This window comes from Oncorhynchus tshawytscha, linkage group LG03 (assembly GCF_018296145.1).
Source record: "Oncorhynchus tshawytscha isolate Ot180627B linkage group LG03, Otsh_v2.0, whole genome shotgun sequence".
Taxonomy (NCBI): domain Eukaryota; kingdom Metazoa; phylum Chordata; class Actinopteri; order Salmoniformes; family Salmonidae; genus Oncorhynchus; species Oncorhynchus tshawytscha.
The window spans coordinates 55,442,291-55,461,429 of record NC_056431.1 but is presented as its reverse complement, the minus strand read 5'-3'; the positions used below and the strand labels follow the sequence as shown (position 1 = coordinate 55,461,429).

Genomic DNA, 19,139 nt, shown 5'->3' with positions numbered 1-19,139 from the left:
TCTTTTTAGATCCACCAGGACCTCCCTCCAACCCAAGAATTACTGACACCACCAAGACAACAGCCACATTCAACTGGGGTAGACCCCACTATGATGGTGGCCTGGATGTAGCAGGATACATTGTTGAGCACAAGAAGGAAGGACATGACGATTGGGTCACAGACGTCACAAGATTGAGAATTACAGAATACGTTGTGTCAGACCTGAAGGCTGGTGGGAACTACTATTTCAGAGTCAGAGCCATAAATACAGAGGGAGTTGGTGAACCAGCAGTGGTTGAAGAAATAGTTGAACTTAAGGACCGTGAGACACTTCCCGACTATGAGCTTGATGCTGAGTATAGAAGAACCCTTGTTGTCAGGGTCCGTGGATCCATTCGTATCTTTGTGCCAATTAAAGGACGTCCAGTTCCTGAAGTAACCTGGATGAAAGATAATGCCATTCTTGGTAAAGGTGGCCGTGAACACATTGATACTACGGAGTCGTATACTCTCCTGGTTATCCCTGACTGCACAAGATATGATGCTGGAAAATACATGCTGTCATTAGAGAATGTTGCTGGTAAGAGAGATGGATTTGTTAACGTCAGAGTACTGGATTCACCAGGACCACCTGTGAACCTGATACCACGTGAAATCACCAAAACAAGTATCACTATGCAGTGGGAAATACCCATTATTGATGGTGGATCAAAGATCATTAACTACGTCATTGAGAAGCGAGAGGCCACAAGAAAGGCTTACACAGTAATCACTACAACCTGGCAGAAATGCTCCTTCAAATTTGACAACTTGGATGAAGGCTCTGAATATTACTTCAGAGTATCTGCTGAAAATGATCTGGGCGTTGGCGAGCCAGCAGAGACACCTGAGACAATCAGAGCATCCCAAGCACCTACTGCCCCTGAAAATCTGTACGTCACTGACGTGTCAGCGGACACTGCAAGCCTTGCATGGACGAAGCCAAAACATGATGGTGGCAGTAGGATTACTGGATACGTTATTGAAGCACAGAAGAAGGACACAGAGACATGGACCCATGTAACAACTGTAAAAGCTCTTGACTACACAGCCACAGATCTCATTGAAAATATGGAGTATGTGTTCCGCATCATGGCAGTCAACAGCTCTGGAAGAAGTGATCCACGTGAAAGCAGACCTGCTATCATTAGAGAGCAAACAACAGCGCCTGCATTTGACCTACGTGGAGTCTACCAGTCTTTGGTCATTGCTAAGGCTGGTGATAATGTGAAGGTTGAAATTCCGGTTCTGGGTCGCCCCAGACCAGCAGTTTCATGGAAGAGAGGTGAGGACACACTTAAACAGACGCAGAGAATTAATACGGATACTACTGCAACCTCAACTACTCTCCACATCAATGAGATCAAAAGGAGCGATGGTGGTCAATATTCGATGACTGGCAAGAATATACTTGGAACAACGACAGAGACAATTACTGTTGAAGTCCACGATATTCCAGGACCTCCTACTGGACCAATTAAGCTTGAAGAAGTTTCTTGTGACTACATTCTCTTATCATGGGAAGGTCCAGAGAATGATGGCGGTGTACCCATTAACAATTACATTGTTGAGGCTAGAGAAACCACAGGCACATCATGGGTTGAATTAGCAGCAACGGTTATCCGTACAACATTCAAGGCTGCTCGTCTCACAACAGGAATCATGTATCAGTTCCGTGTTAAAGCCCAGAACAGGTACGGCATTGGACCCTGTATAGTCTCAGAACAAGTGGTTGCTGCTTATCCATTTGATGTGCCAGGTCAACCAGGCATTCCTGAAATTGTCCACTTCAACAAGGATTCTATGACTATTAGCTGGGATGAACCAGCTTCCGATGGTGGAAGCCCCATTTTGGGATATCACATTGAAAGGAAAGAGAAGAACAGTATCCTGTGGCAGAAGATCAGCAAAGCACTTGTAGTAGGGAACATGTTCAAATCAACAGGCTTGGTGGACGGAATCGCCTATGAGTACCGCGTTATTGCTGAAAACATGGCTGGTTTGAGCAGGGCAAGCAAGCATTCTGAGACTACCTTTGCTCTGGATCCAGTGGACCCACCTGGCCAACCAATAGCATTGAATGTAACCAGACATGAGGTGACTCTTCAGTGGACAAGACCTGAAGGTGATGGAGGATTCTCAATAACTGGGTACCAAGTAGAAAAAAGAGAACTCCCAGATGGACGCTGGCTCAAGGCCAACTATAGCAACGTCCTTGAGACAACATTCACTGTTAGCGGTCTCACAGAGGATGCTACTTATGAGTTCCATGTTATGGCAAGAAACTCAGCTGGCGGTCTCAGTAAGCCATCTCTACCATCAGAGGAAATCACTTGCAGAGATGATGTTGAGGAGCCCAAACTTGAAGTTGATACAATCTATAATAGTACTGTGGTTGTGAAAGCGGGAGATGTCTTCAAACTTGCTGCCAGCGTAACAGGCAGACCAATACCAACACTGGTATGGACCAAAGACGGGAAGGAACTTGAAGATACAGCCAAGTTGGAAATCAAACTCTATGACTTTTCTACAACCTTAGTCAACAAAGATTCTCTAAGAAGGTGCGGTGGCACATTCACTTTAACTGCCAGCAATCCGGGTGGTTTTGCAAAGCATACCTTCAATGTTAAGATTCTTGATAGACCTGGACCTCCAGATGGTCCACTTGCTGTTACAGACGTCACTGCTGAGAAATGTATCCTCTCATGGCTGCCACCATCACATGATGGAGGTGCAAAGATTCTGCACTACATCATTGAGAAACGTGAAACAAGTAGACTTGCTTGGACAAATGTAGCAACAGACTTACAAGTTAACCGGTTTAAGGTAACCAAGTTGTTGAAGGGTAACGAGTATATCTTCAGAGTTATGGCTGTCAACATGTATGGAACTGGAGAGCCCCTTGAATCCGACCCAATGGTTTCTACAAATCCATATGTGCCAGCTGATGCTCCATCAACACCTGAGGTAACGACCATCACAAAGAACACCATGGTTGTTTGCTGGGAACGCCCTGATCACGACGGTGGAAGCGACATCTTCAACTATGTTGTTGAAAGGAGAGACAAAACCGGTCTTCGCTGGGTTAAATGCAACAAGAGGACTGTAACTGACCTGAGGTTCAAAGTATCGGGGCTCACACCAGGGCATGAATATGAATTCAGAATCATAGCAGAAAACAATGCTGGTTTAGGTACACCAAGTCCTTCCAGTGAATTCTACAAGGCAGTAGACACAATCTTCCAACCTGGACCACCTGGAAATCAAAGAGTCTTAGACACAACCAAATCATCCATTACAGTTGCCTGGAACAAACCTGTATATGATGGTGGTTCTGATATCATTGGATACGTTGTAGAGACCTGTCTACCTGAGGAAGATGAATGGACAATTCGGACCCCTAAGAAGGGATTAGTTGGGACATCATTTACCATCACTAACCTGGTAGAAAACCAAGATTATAAAATCAACATTTGCGCAATTAACTGTGAAGGGGTTGGAGAGCCAGCACAAGTCCCTGGCACACCAATTGCAGAGGACAGGCTGCTTCCTCCTGATATTGACCTTGGTGCAGAGCTTCGTAAGGTTGTCTGCATTAGAGCTTGCGGCACATTGAGACTCTTTGTACCTATTAAAGGAAGACCAACTCCTGATGTCAAGTGGTCCAGAGAAAATGGAGAGCCTGTTACGAGAGCAACTATTGACACCACATCATCATTTACTGCTCTTATGGTTGAAAATGTTGACAGATTTGACAGTGGAAAGTACATGTTGACAGTGGAAAATGCCTCAGGAAGCAAAACTGCATATGTGAATGTCAGAGTGCTGGACACACCTGGAGCACCACAAAGCCTCATAATCAGGGAGGTCACCAGAGACTCAGTATCACTCATGTGGGATGCACCCCTTATTGATGGTGGCTCCAGAATTAGAAACTACGTTGTGGAGAAACGTGAATCAACACGAAAAGCTTACTCCACAGTTTGTGCTCAATGCGTTAAATCTAGCTGGAAGATTGGTGGCCTGGAGGAAGGAAACACATATTTCTTCAGAATTCTGGCTGAAAATGAATTTGGCATTGGACTTCCAATAGAGACTCCTGAGGCAGTCAGAGTATCAGAAAAACCACTTCCACCAGGCAAAGTAACCCTTGTTGATGTCACAGGCACCAGTGTCTCTCTGTCTTGGGAAAAACCAGATCACGATGGTGGTAGCAGAATCTCAGGATATATTGTTGAGATGCATGGCAAAGACAGTGAAACTTGGACCCAGTGTGCTGTTGCAAAAATCACACAGGCTGTTGTTCTTGGACTGACACAAGGTGAAGAATATATGTTCCGTGTGTCAGCACATAACGAAAAAGGAACCAGTGATCCTCGTCTACTTAGTGTACCTGTGGTAGCCAAAGATCTTGTTATTGCGCCAGTATTCAAGCTGCTGTTCACCACATTTAGTGTATTGGCAGGAGATGATCTCAAGATAGATTTGCCATATGCTGCTCGCCCCAAAGCAGTTGTGACCTGGCTCAAGGATGGTGTCGCACTAAAAGAAACAACCAGAGTCAATGCTGATGCTACTGATACACATTTGCATCTTGTGGTCAAGGAAGCCAGCAGGGAGGATGTGGGAAAGTACACCATCAAACTTGTAAACACAGCTGGTGAATCAACAGTGGACATTGCAGTTGTTGTTCTTGATAAGCCTGGTCCTCCAACTGGCCCAATCACTGTTGATGAAGTCACTTCTGACAGTGTGGTACTGTCCTGGAACCCACCTACATATGTGGGTGGTTGTGCCATTAACAACTATGTAGTAGAAAAGAGGGAAACGTCCACCACAAACTGGCAGATTGTGTCTGCAACAGTTGCAAGAACCACCATTAAAGCAGCTCGGTTGAAGACTGGGTGTGAATATCAGTTCAGGATTGCTGCTGAAAACAGATATGGAAAGAGTCCAGTACTTATATCAGAAAATATTGTTGCTCAATATCCATTTGATCTCCCAAGTGCACCAGGGACCCCAATTGTACAATCATCTACAAAGGACAGCATGGTTATTGTATGGGAGAAGCCTGGTAGTGATGGCGGGAGCAAGATTTTGGGATATCACCTCGAGAGTAAGGAGAGAAACAGCCTCCTCTGGGTTAAACAGAACAAACAACTGATCCCAGACTTGAGGTTCAAGCTCAGTGGTCTTGATGAAGGTATTGAATATGAGTACAGAGTTTATGCTGAAAATATTGTTGGCGTTGGCAAAGCAAGCAAATTGTCAGAAATCCGTGTTGCAAGAGACCCCTGTGACAGTCCAGGCAAGCCTGAAGCTGTCATTGTCACAAGAGGAGCTGTCACTCTCCAATGGACTAAGCCAGAGTTAGATGGAGGTAGCAAAATCACTGGCTACTTTGTGGAGAAGAAAGAGCTGCCTGAAGGGCGCTGGATGAAGGCCAGTTTCGCCAATGTCATTGAGACACAATTTATTGTTACTGGCTTAGTTGAAGACCAGTGCTATGAGTTCCGTGTCATTGCAAGAAATGCAGCAGGTGTTTACAGTCTTCCATCTGAGAGCACTGGGTCTATAACAGCAAAGGATGAAGTTGATCCTCCCAAAATAGAGATGGACTCAAAGTACTCTTCAACAATTGTTCTGATGGCAGGTGAATCGTTCAACCTTTGTGCAGATATTTTCGGCAAACCTGTACCCTCAGTCCATTGGATGAAAAACGATGTCGAAATAAAGGAGGCTGCACGTCTTGAGATAAAGAACACCGCTTTTAAAGCATCATTGAGTGTTAAGGAGGCAATCCGTGTTGATGGAGGCCAATATATCCTACTTTTGAAAAATGTAGGTGGAGAGAAGTCAGTGCACATCAATGTCAAAGTGTTAGACAGACCTGGTCCACCTGGAGGCCCAATTTCTATCTACGGAGTCACAAGTGAAAAGGCTTGTATTGCCTGGAGACCACCAGCACAAGATGGAGGTAGTGATGTTTCTCATTACATCGTTGAGAAGAGAGAGACTAGCAGATTGGTTTGGACTCTGGTTGAACCTAAAGTGCAGACTCTAAATCTTAAGATCATAAAACTTGTTCCTGGAAATGAGTATGTCTTCCGAGTGATTCCTGTGAACAAATACGGAATTGGTGAAGCTCTTGAATCTGAGCCAATGATTTCCAGAAATCAATTTGTAACACCTGATCCACCCACAGATGTGGAAGTCTCTACCATCACAAAAGATTCAATGGTGGTAACCTGGGAAAGACCTGAAAACGATGGTGGAAATGCCATTTCTGGATTTGTTATTGAGAAGCGTGATAAAGAAGGTGTGCGCTGGACCAGATGCAATAAGCGCACAGTGAGTGAGCTGCGCTTCAGAGTAGCAGGTCTTCTTGAAAACCGCAGTTATGAGTTCCGAGTTTCATCTGAGAATGCTGCTGGAGTTGGTAAACCAAGTGAACCAACTATTTACTACAAGGCATTGGATGCTATCTTCACATCAGGTCCACCAAATAATCCCAAAGTGACTGACACAACAAGAACATCCGTGTCCTTGTCATGGGGCAAACCTATCTATGATGGTGGCTGTGAGATTCAAGGATACTTAGTGGAGGCCTGTGAAGGAGCATCTGATGAATGGACAACATGCACTCCCCCTGCCGGAATCACACACACTACATTTACAGTTAGAAAACTACTCGAGAAGCATGAGTATAAATTCAGGGTATGTGCCATAAACAAGGTTGGTGTTGGTGAGCATGCAGATGTCCCTGGATCAGTTCTTCTAGAGGAGAAATTGGAAGCACCAGATCTTGAGCTTGACGCTGACATGAGGAAGATGATTAATGTCAGAGCTGGAAGCGCTCTTAGGTTGTTCATTCCTGTTAGGGGACGGCCGGCTCCTGAACTGAAGTGGGGAAAAGCTGATGGAGAACTCAAGGAGACGGCACAGATTGACAATACAAGCAGTTATGCTTCACTCCTGATTGAAAATGTTGACAGATTTGACACTGGCAAGTACACTGTTACTGCAGAGAATTCCAGTGGAGTTAAATCTGTCTTCATCAGTGTCAGAGTACTTGATTCACCTAGTATGCCTGCAAATTTCGCTATCAAAGAGATAACAAAGAATTCAGTCACACTTACTTGGGAGCCACCTATTTTGGATGGTGGGTCTAAAATTAAGCAATATCATGTTGAGAAACGAGAAAGCACTAGGAAAGTGTATTCCCCTGTCACAACCTGTCATAAGATGTCATGGAAGATTGAACCACTTGTGGAGGGAAGTATCTATTTCTTCAGAGTTCTTGCTGAAAACGAGTGGGGCATTGGCTTACCTGCAGAGACCCCTGAACCCGTAAAGATTTCAGAGGTACCTCAACCTCCCGGTAAAGTTACAGTTCTAGACGTGACACGGAACAGTGTCTCTCTTAAGTGGGAGAAACCAGATCATGATGGAGGCAGCAGAATAAGCCATTATGAGATTGAAATGCAAGCCAAAGATAGTGACAAATGGACACTATGTGCTCAATGTAAATACCTTGAAACTACTGTCACTAGCTTAGCCCAAGGAGAGGAGTATCAATTCAGAGTAATTGCTGTTAATAGCAAAGGAAAGAGTGACTCTAGACTTCTGGCCAGTCCAGTAGTAGCAAAGGACCTTGTCATTGAACCTGACATAAGACCTAAATTAACACAGTACAGCGTACAGGTTGGCTATGATCTGAAGATTGAAGTTCCCATTGCTGGACATCCTAAACCAGTCATTACATGGACAAAGGATGGTGCTGCCCTGAAACAAACCACAAGAGTTAATGTTGTCGACAGTGCACGCAACACACATCTAACCATCAAAGAAGCAACAAAAGATGATGGTGGATTGTATAGTATTAATATTACCAATATGCTTGGATCCAAAGATGCCACCATTGAAGTAATCACACTAGATAAACCTGGCCCACCAACAGGCCCAATCAAGATGGATGACATAAGTGCTGAAAGTATCACACTTACCTGGGAACCACCTGCATACACTGGTGGCTGCCCAATTTCAAATTACGTTGTCCAGAAAAGAGATACAACCACAACTAACTGGGTTGTAGTCTCTGCCACTGTGGCGAGAAATACCCTGAAAGTGACAAATCTAAAAACAGGTGCAGAATACCAATTTAGGATCTTTGCTGAAAACAGATATGGCAAAAGTTATGCTATTGATTCTGAACCTGTCCTTGCCCAGTATCCCTTCAAGGAGCCAGGACCACCAGGAACACCTTACGTATCTTCATATACTAAGGATTACATGGTTGTGGAATGGCACAAACCCATTTCAGATGGAGGCAGTGCCATTTTTGGCTATCACATTGAGAGAAAGGAAAAGAACAGTATCCTTTGGACAAAGATCAATAAATCCCTCATCCAAGACTGTAGATTTAAATCTACTCCTTTGGAGGAAGGTATAGAATATGAGTTTAGAGTGTCTGCTGAGAATATCGTTGGCATTGGCGCGTGCAGCAAACTCTCTGAGGGATATGTGGCACGTGACCCATGTGATCCTCCTGGCACCCCAGAGGCTATCATTGTAACCAGGCACTCTGTGAAACTGAAGTGGACAAGACCACAGTATGATGGTGGCAGTCTGATCACAGGCTATGTGGTGGAGAAACGCGATCTCCCAGAGGGAAGATGGATGAAGGCAAGTTTCACAAATGTCATTGAAACTGTATTCACAGTTCTAGGTCTAACTGAGGATTGCAAATATGACTTCAGAGTCATAGCTAGGAATGCCGCTGGATCTATCAGCAAGCCCTCTCAGAGCACCGGATCCATCACAGCAAAGGATGAAGTTGATCCACCAAAATGTGAAGTTGACTCAGTGTACAGCCAGTTTGTTATCATCAATGCTGGGGAAACATTTACACTTGAGGCCGCTGTACAAGGAAAGCCAATTCCAGCAGCTCAATGGTTCAAGAGTGATGTATTAGTGGAGAACTCAGCAAGGGCTGAGATTATGAACTCAGATTTCCAAGCAAAGCTTGTTGTCAAAGATGCTATCAGAGTGGATGGAGGACAATATACGTTGCTTCTAACTAATGTTGCTGGAGATAAAACTGCAACGTTCAATGTGAGAGTACTGGACAGACCTGGCCCCTCTCAGGGACCCCTCACTGTTAGCAATGTCACATGTGAGAAATGTTCACTGTCCTGGCTTCCTCCAAGAGCTGACGGTGGAAGCAGTATTTCCCACTACGTCATTCAAAAGAGAGAAACTAGCCGTCTTGCATGGACTGTGGTTGCTAGTGATTGTGGAGCTACAATGTTCAAAGTCACAAAGCTTCTGAAGGGAAATGAGTACATCTTCCGTGTTATGGCTGTCAACAAATTTGGTACTGGTGAACCTCTTGAATCAGCCCCAGTTATAATGAGAAATCAATTTGTTACTCCTGGACCACCTCAAGAATTGGAAATAGCCAATATTGCAAGGGATTCCATGACTGTGTGCTGGACTCGCCCAGAGGTTGATGGTGGAAGTGAGATAGCTGGTTACATTGTTGAGAAGAGAGATAGAGCTGGAATCAGATGGACAAAATGCAACAAACGCAGAGTCACAGACCTTCGCTTCAGAGTGACAGGCCTGACAGAGGATCATGAATATGAATTCAGATTATCTGCTGAGAATGCTGCAGGAATCGGCCAACCAACTGAACCAACTCCTTACACCAAAGCCTGTGATCCAACATTTGAACCTGGCGCTCCCACTAATGCACATGTGGTTGATACTACCAAAAACTCCATTACACTCGCATGGAGTAGGCCCATTTACGACGGTGGTGTCAATATCCAGGGATATGCTGTGGAGATCTGCAAAGCAGATGAGGAGGAATGGACTCTATGCACTCCACCAATGGGAGTGAATGCCACTACCTTCAAAATCACCAAACTTATCGAGCATCAAGAATATAAGGTGCAGGTATGTGCCATCAATAAATTGGGTGTTGGTGAACCTGCTGAGATTTTAGGAACTGTAAAACCAGTGGATGCAATGTTCGCCCCAGAGATTGAGCTGGATTCAGAGCTAAGGAAAGGAGTCGTTGTGCGTGCTGGAGGATCCATGAGGATCAATATTCCATTCAAAGGACGTCCTACTCCAGAAATAAGCTGGTCCAAGGATGAGGGTGACTTCAGTAACAAAGTTCAAATTGAGAAAGGCGCTGATTTTACTCAACTGTCAGTAGACATCTGTGACAGAAATGATGCTGGAAAGTACACTCTGACCCTGGAAAACAGCAGTGGTTCCAAGTCTGCATTTGTTTCCGTCAAAGTACTTGATACACCAGGAGCACCCGTAAACTTCACAGTGAAAGATATTAAGAAAAACTCTGTCAATCTTGTTTGGGAGCCCCCACTCATTGACGGAGGTGCGAGGGTCAAGCATTACTTTGTTGAGAAGCGTGAATCCACTAGGAAAGCTTATTCCAACATTTCAAACAAGTGTACAAGGAACAGTTTCCATGTGGGAGATCTCATTGAGGGGGTTATTTATTACTTCAGAGTTATGGCTGAGAATGAATATGGTGTAGGCCTGGCAGCAGAAACAGCTGAGCCAGTGAAGACATCAGAAGTCCCTCTGCCTGTAGGAAAAATCACATTGACTGAAGTGACTAAGACAACTGCCTCAATGGCATGGGAAAAACCAGACCATGATGGTGGAAGTAGGATAATGGGATACTACATAGAAATGCTGCCTGCAGGATCAGAGGAATGGATCCTATCCACAACCACAAAAACATGTGAGGGAACTGTAGAAGGCCTAACCGCAGGTCAAGAATACCAATTCAGAGTTTCAGCCTTTAATGACAAAGGAAAGAGTGACACAAGGGTATTAGCTGCCCCTGTCACAGCTAAAGATCTAACTATTGAACCAAGTTTCGTAATGGCATTCAACACCTTTAGTGTCCAACATGGTGAAGATCTGAAGATAGAAATACCAGTGAGAGGACGCCCAGCACCAAAAGTGGTATGGACAAAGGATGGACAGGCAATTAAAGAGACAACCAGGTTGAATGTTTCAAGAACAGCATCATCAACAAACCTTGCTATAAAAGAGGCAACCAGAGCGGATTCTGGCAAGTACAAAATCACAGCTACCAACAGTATAGGAGAAAAAGTTGCAGAAATCGGAGTGATCATCCTTGATAAACCTGGCCCAGTCACAGGACCTATAAAGATTGAGGAAGTGAGTTCCAATTATGTCAACCTCGCATGGGAACCACCTGCGTACACAGGAGGTTGTCAAATAAACAATTACATTGTGGAAAAGCGTGACACAACAACCGTAGCATGGCAGTGTGTGTCTGCTACCATCGCAAGAACAACTATCAAAGTTACCAAGCTGAAAACCGGTACTGAATACCAGTTTAGGGTGTTTGCAGAAAACAGATATGGAAAGAGTCCGTCATTGGACTCAGCAGCTGTTGTTGTGCAATATCCTTTCAGTGAACCTCTTGCACCTGGTACTCCATTTGTGTCATCAGTGACAAAGGATCACATGGTTGTTGAATGGAAAGTACCAACCAGTGATGGAGGTAGTCCAATCCTTGGTTACCACCTCGAACGCAAAGAGAAGAACAGCATTCTCTGGACGAAGTTGAACAAACTGCTCATTCCTGACTGTCGATTCAAAACAAATGAACTTGAAGAGGGCATTGAGTATGAATTCAAGGTCTTTGCTGAGAACATTGCTGGCTTGAGTCCACCTAGCAAGATTTCTGATGTTTGTGTCGCCAGAGACCCATGTGATCCACCTGGTACCCCCGAGGCTATTGATATTACCAGGAACCACGTTACACTGTCATGGAAAAAGCCCCAGTATGATGGTGGTAGCCTGATCACAGGCTATGTTGTTGAAAGGAAGAAGCTTCCTGATGCCCGTTGGATGAAGGCTAGCTTCACAAATGTAATTGAGACTCAATTCACAATCTCAGGTCTGACTGAAGAGTGTGAGTATGAGTTTAGAGTAATTGCAAGGAATGCATCTGGTATTTTCAGTGCTCCCTCTGAAAGCACTGGAGCTATTACTGCTAAAGATGAAATTGAAGCACCAACAGCATCAATGGATCCCAAATTCAAGGACTGTATTGTCATCCATGCTGGTGAAACATTTGTTATTGATGCTGATATTTTGGGAAAACCACTCCCTGAAATCACATGGTTGAAAGATGGAAAAGAAATCGACCAAACTACCCCAAGAATGGAGATCAAAACAACCATTCAACGTACTATTCTAACAGTCAAGGAATGTATCAGAGTAGATGGTGGACACTTTGTCCTGAGTCTTAGCAATGTTGGTGGAACAAAATCTATTCCCGTCAACGTGAAAGTCCTTGATAGACCTGGTCCACCCGAAGGTCCAATGAAGATAACTGGCGTGACTTCCGAGAAAGCCTATCTTCACTGGAGTCATCCATTACATGATGGCGGTGCCAGCTGTTCTCATTATATAATTGAAAAGAGGGAAACCAGCAGATTGTCATGGACTGTAGTCGAACCCAGAATCCAAGCTGTCAGCTACAAAGTGACTAAACTCTTGCCTGGCAATGAGTACATCTTCAGAGTTACAGCAGTAAATAAGTTTGGCATTGGCGAACCTCTTGAATCAGACCCAGTTATTGCACGTAATCCTTTTGTGACACCCAGTGCTCCCTCAACACCTGAAGCAAGTGCTATTACAAGGGACTCAATGGTCCTTACATGGGAACGTCCAGCAGATAATGGTGGCTCAGATATTGATGGCTATGTCCTGGAGAAACGAGATAAAGAGGGCATTAGATGGACAAAATGTAACAAGAAAAGACTTAATGACATCAGGTTCAGATGTACCGGACTCACGGAGGGACATTCCTATGAGTTCAGAGTGTCTGCTGAAAATGCTGCTGGTGTGGGAGTGCCAAGTGCACCAACAGAATACATAAAAGCCTGTGATGCCACATATCCACCTGGTCCTCCTAACAACCCGAAGGTGACAGACCACTCAAGCACAACTGTGTCACTTTCATGGACAAGACCCATCTATGATGGTGGAGCAGCCATCAAAGGATATGTTGTTGAGATGAGAGAAGAAGGAGATGAAGAATGGATAACCTGTACACCGCCAACTGGTGTACAAGCAACACACTTTACTGTGAAAAAACTGAGGGAAAATGCTGAATACTATTTCCGCATCTGTGCAATTAACATTGAAGGAGTTGGTGAGCATGTTGATGTTCCAGGGTCTGTAGTTGCATCTGAAAGACTTGAGGCCCCTGAGATTGAACTTGATTCAGACCTTAGGAAAATGGTCCAAGTACGGGCAAGTGCAACACTGCGTTTGTTTGTGACAATCAAAGGAAAACCTGAACCTGAAGTAAAGTGGTCCAAGATGGATGGCCCTCTTACTGAGCGTGCACAAATTGAGGTCACAAGCTCCTACACAATGCTTGTCATCGACAATGTCAATAGATTTGACACTGGCAAGTATGTGTTGACTCTTGAGAACCTTAGTGGTCAAAAATCAGCATTCATTAATGTCAGGGTGTTGGACTCACCAAGTGCCCCTGAGAACTTTGAAGTCAAGGATATTAAGAGAGATTCTGTATCACTATCCTGGGAGCCTCCTATGATTGACGGTGGAGCTAAGGTCACCCATTACATTGTGGAAAAGAGAGATAACACAAGACTGGCATTTACAAGTGTTTCAAATAACTGTGTAAGAAATTCCATGAAGATTGATGACCTTAAGGAGGGCGGAATTTACTATTTCCGCGTCAAAGCTGTCAATGAGCTTGGTGTGGGTTTGCCAGCAGAAACAACAGAACCAATCAAGGTATCCCAAGCCCCCTTGCCTCCTGGCAAAGTTACGGTTGTAGATGTTACTCGCGACAGTGTGAGTCTCGCATGGGAAAAGCCTGATCATGATGGTGGTAGCAAAATCACAAGCTATACAGTAGAAATGAAAACCATGGGCGATGAGAAATGGACTGTATGCACTGAGATTAAAGCATTGGAAGCAACTATTGGTGGACTCACAACTGGTGAGGAATATTCATTTAGGATTACTGCTGTCAATGACAAAGGCAAGAGTGAACCTAAGCCACTGGCAGACCCTGTCGTAGTAAAGGACATTACAATCGAACCTATCATCGATCTGATGTTCAACACATACAGTGTCAAGGCAGGAGATGATCTGAAGATTGATGTTCCATTCAGAGGCAGACCTGAACCTGAGGTGGCATGGAAAAAAGATGGAGCTGTATTGAAGCAGACAACTAGGGTGAATGTTCTTACAGCAAAAAATTCATCGAAAATTACTATCAAAGACGCAACCAGGGAGGACTTTGGGAAGTATGAGATCAATTTAACCAACACAGTTGGCAAGAAATCAGCGACAATAGCTGTTATCATCTTGGATAAACCTGGCCCACCAGGTGCAATCAAGGTAGATGAAGTGAGTGCTGACAATATTTCACTGTCTTGGGATGCCCCACTCTACGATGGAGGATGTCAAATCAACAACTATGTTGTGGAGAAGAGAGATACTACCACTACAACATGGCAGATAGTTTCAGCCACAGTGGCCAGAACATCAATTAAAGTTCCCCGCTTGACACAAGGCACTGAATATCAGTTCCGTATTGCAGCTGAAAATCGTTACGGCAAGAGCCATGCTGTGGACTCCGCTCCAATTGTTGCACAGTACCCCTTCGAGACACCTGGCCTTCCCACATCCCTCCACGTTGCCCATGCTACAAAGTCTGGCATTTTGGTCGCATGGGGTAAACCAGCCAGTGACGGCGGAAGTCCAATCATTGGTTATCACCTAGAAATGAAAGACCATAGCAGTATTCTCTGGACAAAGATCAACAGAGGTATCATTGCTGAAACAGAATACAAAGTGATTGGGATTGAGGAAGGCTTACTGTATGAGTTCCGTGTTTATGCTCAGAATATTGCTGGAATTGGACCTTGCACCAAAGCCTCTGATCCTGTAGCTGCAAGAGATCCTTGTGATCCACCTGTTAACCTTGAGGTCATTGACATCACAAGAACTTCAGTTTCCATTACTTGGCAGGCGCCAGAGAATGATGGTGGAGCCAAGGTGACTGGCTACATTGTTGAACGCAGGGAGCTTCCAGATGGCCGTTGGCTGAAGTGCAATTTCGCCAGTCTCCAGGACACATACTTTGACATTACATGCCTTACAGAGGACGTACAATATGACTTCCATGTTATTGCAAAGAATGCAGCTGGCTTACTCAGTGAGCCATCACTGAGCACAGGTGCCATCACAGTCAAGGATGAGGTGGATTCACCTCGCATTGAGTTGGAAGACAGGTTTAGGCAATTAGTAGTTGTCAAAGCTGGAGATATTTTGAGAATCGATGCAGATATTTCTGGGCGTCCACGCCCAGTCATTGCATGGACAAAGGATGGTAAAGAAATTGATGCCAAGGCAAGAGTGGAGATTACTTCAACACACAGCACCACCACATTAATAGTCAGAGACACTATCAGAAGAGACACTGGCCAGTACATTGTAACTCTACAGAACGTTGCTGGCACAAGGTCCTTGGCTGTAAACTGTAAGGTCCTTGACCGCCCTGGACCATCCTCTGGACCATTGGCGGTCACTGGTCTGACAGCAGAGAAGTGTACTTTGACCTGGGGACCACCTCAAGAAAATGGTGGTGCAGAAATCATGCACTACATTGTTGAGAAACGTGAAACCAGCCGCCTCGCCTGGACTTTAGTATATGGCGATATGAAAGCTACAACATGCAAAGTCACCAAACTGCTTAAAGGAAATGAATACATCTTCAGAGTAAGGGGAGTGAACAAATATGGAGACGGCGAAGCCCTGGAGAGTGAGCCCACCAGAGCCAAGAATGCATACACTGTCCCTGCAGCACCAACAGATGTTCAAATCACGAGTATCACAAGTGATGCAATGACAATCTGCTGGGAAAGACCAGAATCCGATGGAGGAAGCAGCATTTATGGCTATGTTATTGAGAAACGAGAGAAAATTGGATTGCGCTGGGTACGAGTGAACAAAAAGCCTGTGTATGACCTCAGGGTCAAGGCATCCAATCTTCGTGAGGGAGCTGAATATGAGTACAGAGTCTATGCAGAAAATGCTGCAGGCTTGAGCCTCCCAAGTATTCCTACCGAACTAACAAAGGCGGAGGATCCCCAATTCCTGCCATCTCCACCATCTAAACCTAAAGTTATTGACTCCTCCAAGACTACTGTTTCTCTTTCATGGAACAAGCCGTTGTTTGATGGTGGTGCTCCTGTGACAGGATACTGTGTTGAATATAGGAGAACAGATGAATACGATGATGACTGGTGTGTCGGTGTTTCAAACACAAAGAACACTGAATTCACCGTCGTTGGATTAACTTCTGGAGCAGAATATATATTTGTTGTCAAATCAATCAACAAGATTGGTCTCAGTGAGCCAAGCCCCCCTACGGATCCACAGGTGGCAAAGGAGAGAGAAGAGGAACCAGTATTTGATATCAGCAATGAGATGCGAAAGACACTCATTGTAAAGGACGGTAGTTCATTCACTCTAACTGTGCCATTCAGGGGAAAGCCCGTTCCTAATGTTATGTGGACCAAGGCTGCTGTTGACCTGAGAGTGAGGGCCAGTATTGATACTACTGATACCTTCACATCTATCACAGTGGAACAAGCAACAAGAGATGACTCTGGAAAATATACTGTGACTCTCCAAAACATAGCTGGAAAAGTTGCATGTACATTAAATGTAAGGGTTCTGGACTCTCCTGGCCCACCATCTCATGTTGGGTTCAAGGATGTTACAAAGAGCTCTGCAACAGTTACATGGGATACCCCAGATAATGAAGGTGGCGCTGCGGTAAAGAACTACCTTGTTGATATTCGTGAGGCAAGCAAAAAGGGATGGACCAGACTCACAGATACCTGCCATCGTCTGACCTACAAAGTAACAGACCTGGTGGAGGGAGGAGTATACTACTTTAGAGTCATGGGTGAAAATGAATATGGAGTTGGTGTATCAGCTGAGACCAAAGATGGAGCAAAGATTACAGGTATGGTAGAATTGAAAATAGAAAAAACATTTAAGTTTAAGATGTTTCTTTTATTATATGATGTTATAAAAATTTCCATGTTTCTTCTTGATTTCAGAAAAACCCAGCCCACCAGCATCACTTGGAGTCACCGATATCACCAAGGAAAGTGTTTCACTTGCTTGGGGAAAGCCCGAGCAAGACGGAGGTAGCAGAATCACCAGTTACCAAATCGATGCTCTTGAGAAGGGTCAGGATAAATGGGTGAAAGTTGGTGTCACCAAGTTCACCCACATTGTGGTCTATGGTCTGACGCAAAATGCTGAATACTTCTTCAGAGTTCGCGCTGAAAACCACGCTGGGTTCAGTGATGCTAAAGACATGATTCTGCCTGTAACAGTTAAAGACCAGCATGGTGAGTTTTTCCCCAGTCCTACATTTTATTTTCACAAACTAGTGAGGGTACAAAATTGCTGAGAATAATCGAATATAGTACTACATTATGTGTGTAAAGCTGGTTAAAAAATATATTCTTACATGTAGAGTGTTTCATTTTGATTTGACATCTTCAAATAGATAATAATTATTACTTTTCCTTCATAATGATCCATATTCTTTCAACAGAACCTCCTGAGATCAACATGAAGATGTTCCCCCACAATACAGTCTATGTCAGAGCAGGATCAAACCTGAAATGTGAGATCCCACTTACTGGCAGACCTATGCCAAAGGTTTCTCTTTCAAAGGACAATGTTGCACTGAAGTCAACTATGAGATTCAACTCTGAAGTAACTCCTGAATACCTCATCATTACTCTTCGTGAGAGCATTGCTATTGATTCAGGAAGGTATGACATCTGTGCCTCCAACACAAGTGGAACCACCAAGTCTTTTGTTAACATTGTGGTCCTGGATAGACCAAGCGCCCCAGTTGGTCCTGTGGAAATGACTGACGTGACAGAGGACAGTGTGAGTCTGAAGTGGTGTCCTCCTCGGTATGATGGTGGAAGCACCATTTCAAATTACATCATCCTCAAACGTGAAACAACCAACGCCAACTGGACTGAGGTCTCCTCGGCCGTCGCAAGATGCACTATGAAAATCATGAAGCTTACAACAGGACTGGAGTACCAGTTCAGAATCAGGGCTGAGAATCGCTACGGTGTCAGTGAGCACATTGACTCTCCAATCGTCAGAGTAGATCTGCCCTACAGTGAGTTTTATACCACTCTATTAATTAATGTGTTCTGTTCGTACTGTATATATATATATATCTGCATATTTAAAAAATACGGAATATACAAAATATTATTTTCTTTCATTTTAGCCGTCCCTGTAGCTCCATCAGCTCCTATGGTTACATCTGTAACCAGAGAGAGCATCACTGTAGCCTGGAAGGAGCCAGCCTCCAATGGAGGAAGCCATGTCTTTGGATACCACCTGGAAATAAAGGATAGAAACAGCATCTGTTGGCAGAAGGTTAACAAGACTGTTATCCGTGCCACACACTACAAAGTGCCAGACATTGCTGCCGGCCTCATCTATGAGTTCAGGGTTACAGCAGAAAACGCAGCTGGATGCAGTCCGCTCAGCAAAATCTCAGACGCAGTACTTGCAATTGACGCTTGCGGTAAGTCGACTTGGTTACTGTCATTTTCGTGATTGAATACTACTGTGTGTCCTCTAAACTTTACAAATCATCTACGGTATCTGAACCTACACATCTGTTTTTGCAGAGCCTCCAACCAATGTCAGGATCACTGACATCACAAAGACTTCCATCAGCATTGCATGGCAGAAGCCCAATTATGATGGCGGTAGCAAGATCACAGGATACCTGATTGAGAAGAAAGAGGGCCAGAAGGACAGATGGACAAAGGCTAACTTGACCAATGTTTCTGACACACATTATACTGTGACAGGACTTACTCAGGATGAGACCTATGAATTCAGAGTCATGGCAAAGAATGCAGTTGGATCAATTAGCAATCCATCCATCATTGCAGGCCCTGCAACTTGCGTGGATACATATGGTGGGTT

At 44.4% G+C, this 19,139-nt stretch overlaps 1 protein-coding gene across 1 annotated transcript in view; it reads left to right on the top strand.

Moving 5' to 3' along the window:
- The window catches only part of LOC112239048 (titin), a 176,769-nt gene that overhangs the window by 130,999 nt on the left and 26,631 nt on the right, over window positions 1–19,139 (top strand). Inside the window, 5 exon segments of the mRNA XM_042320092.1 lie at window positions 10–17,121; window positions 17,219–17,515; window positions 17,725–18,312; window positions 18,427–18,729; window positions 18,836–19,132. Of these exon segments, the coding sequence (XP_042176026.1) occupies window positions 10–17,121; window positions 17,219–17,515; window positions 17,725–18,312; window positions 18,427–18,729; window positions 18,836–19,132 (18,597 nt within the window).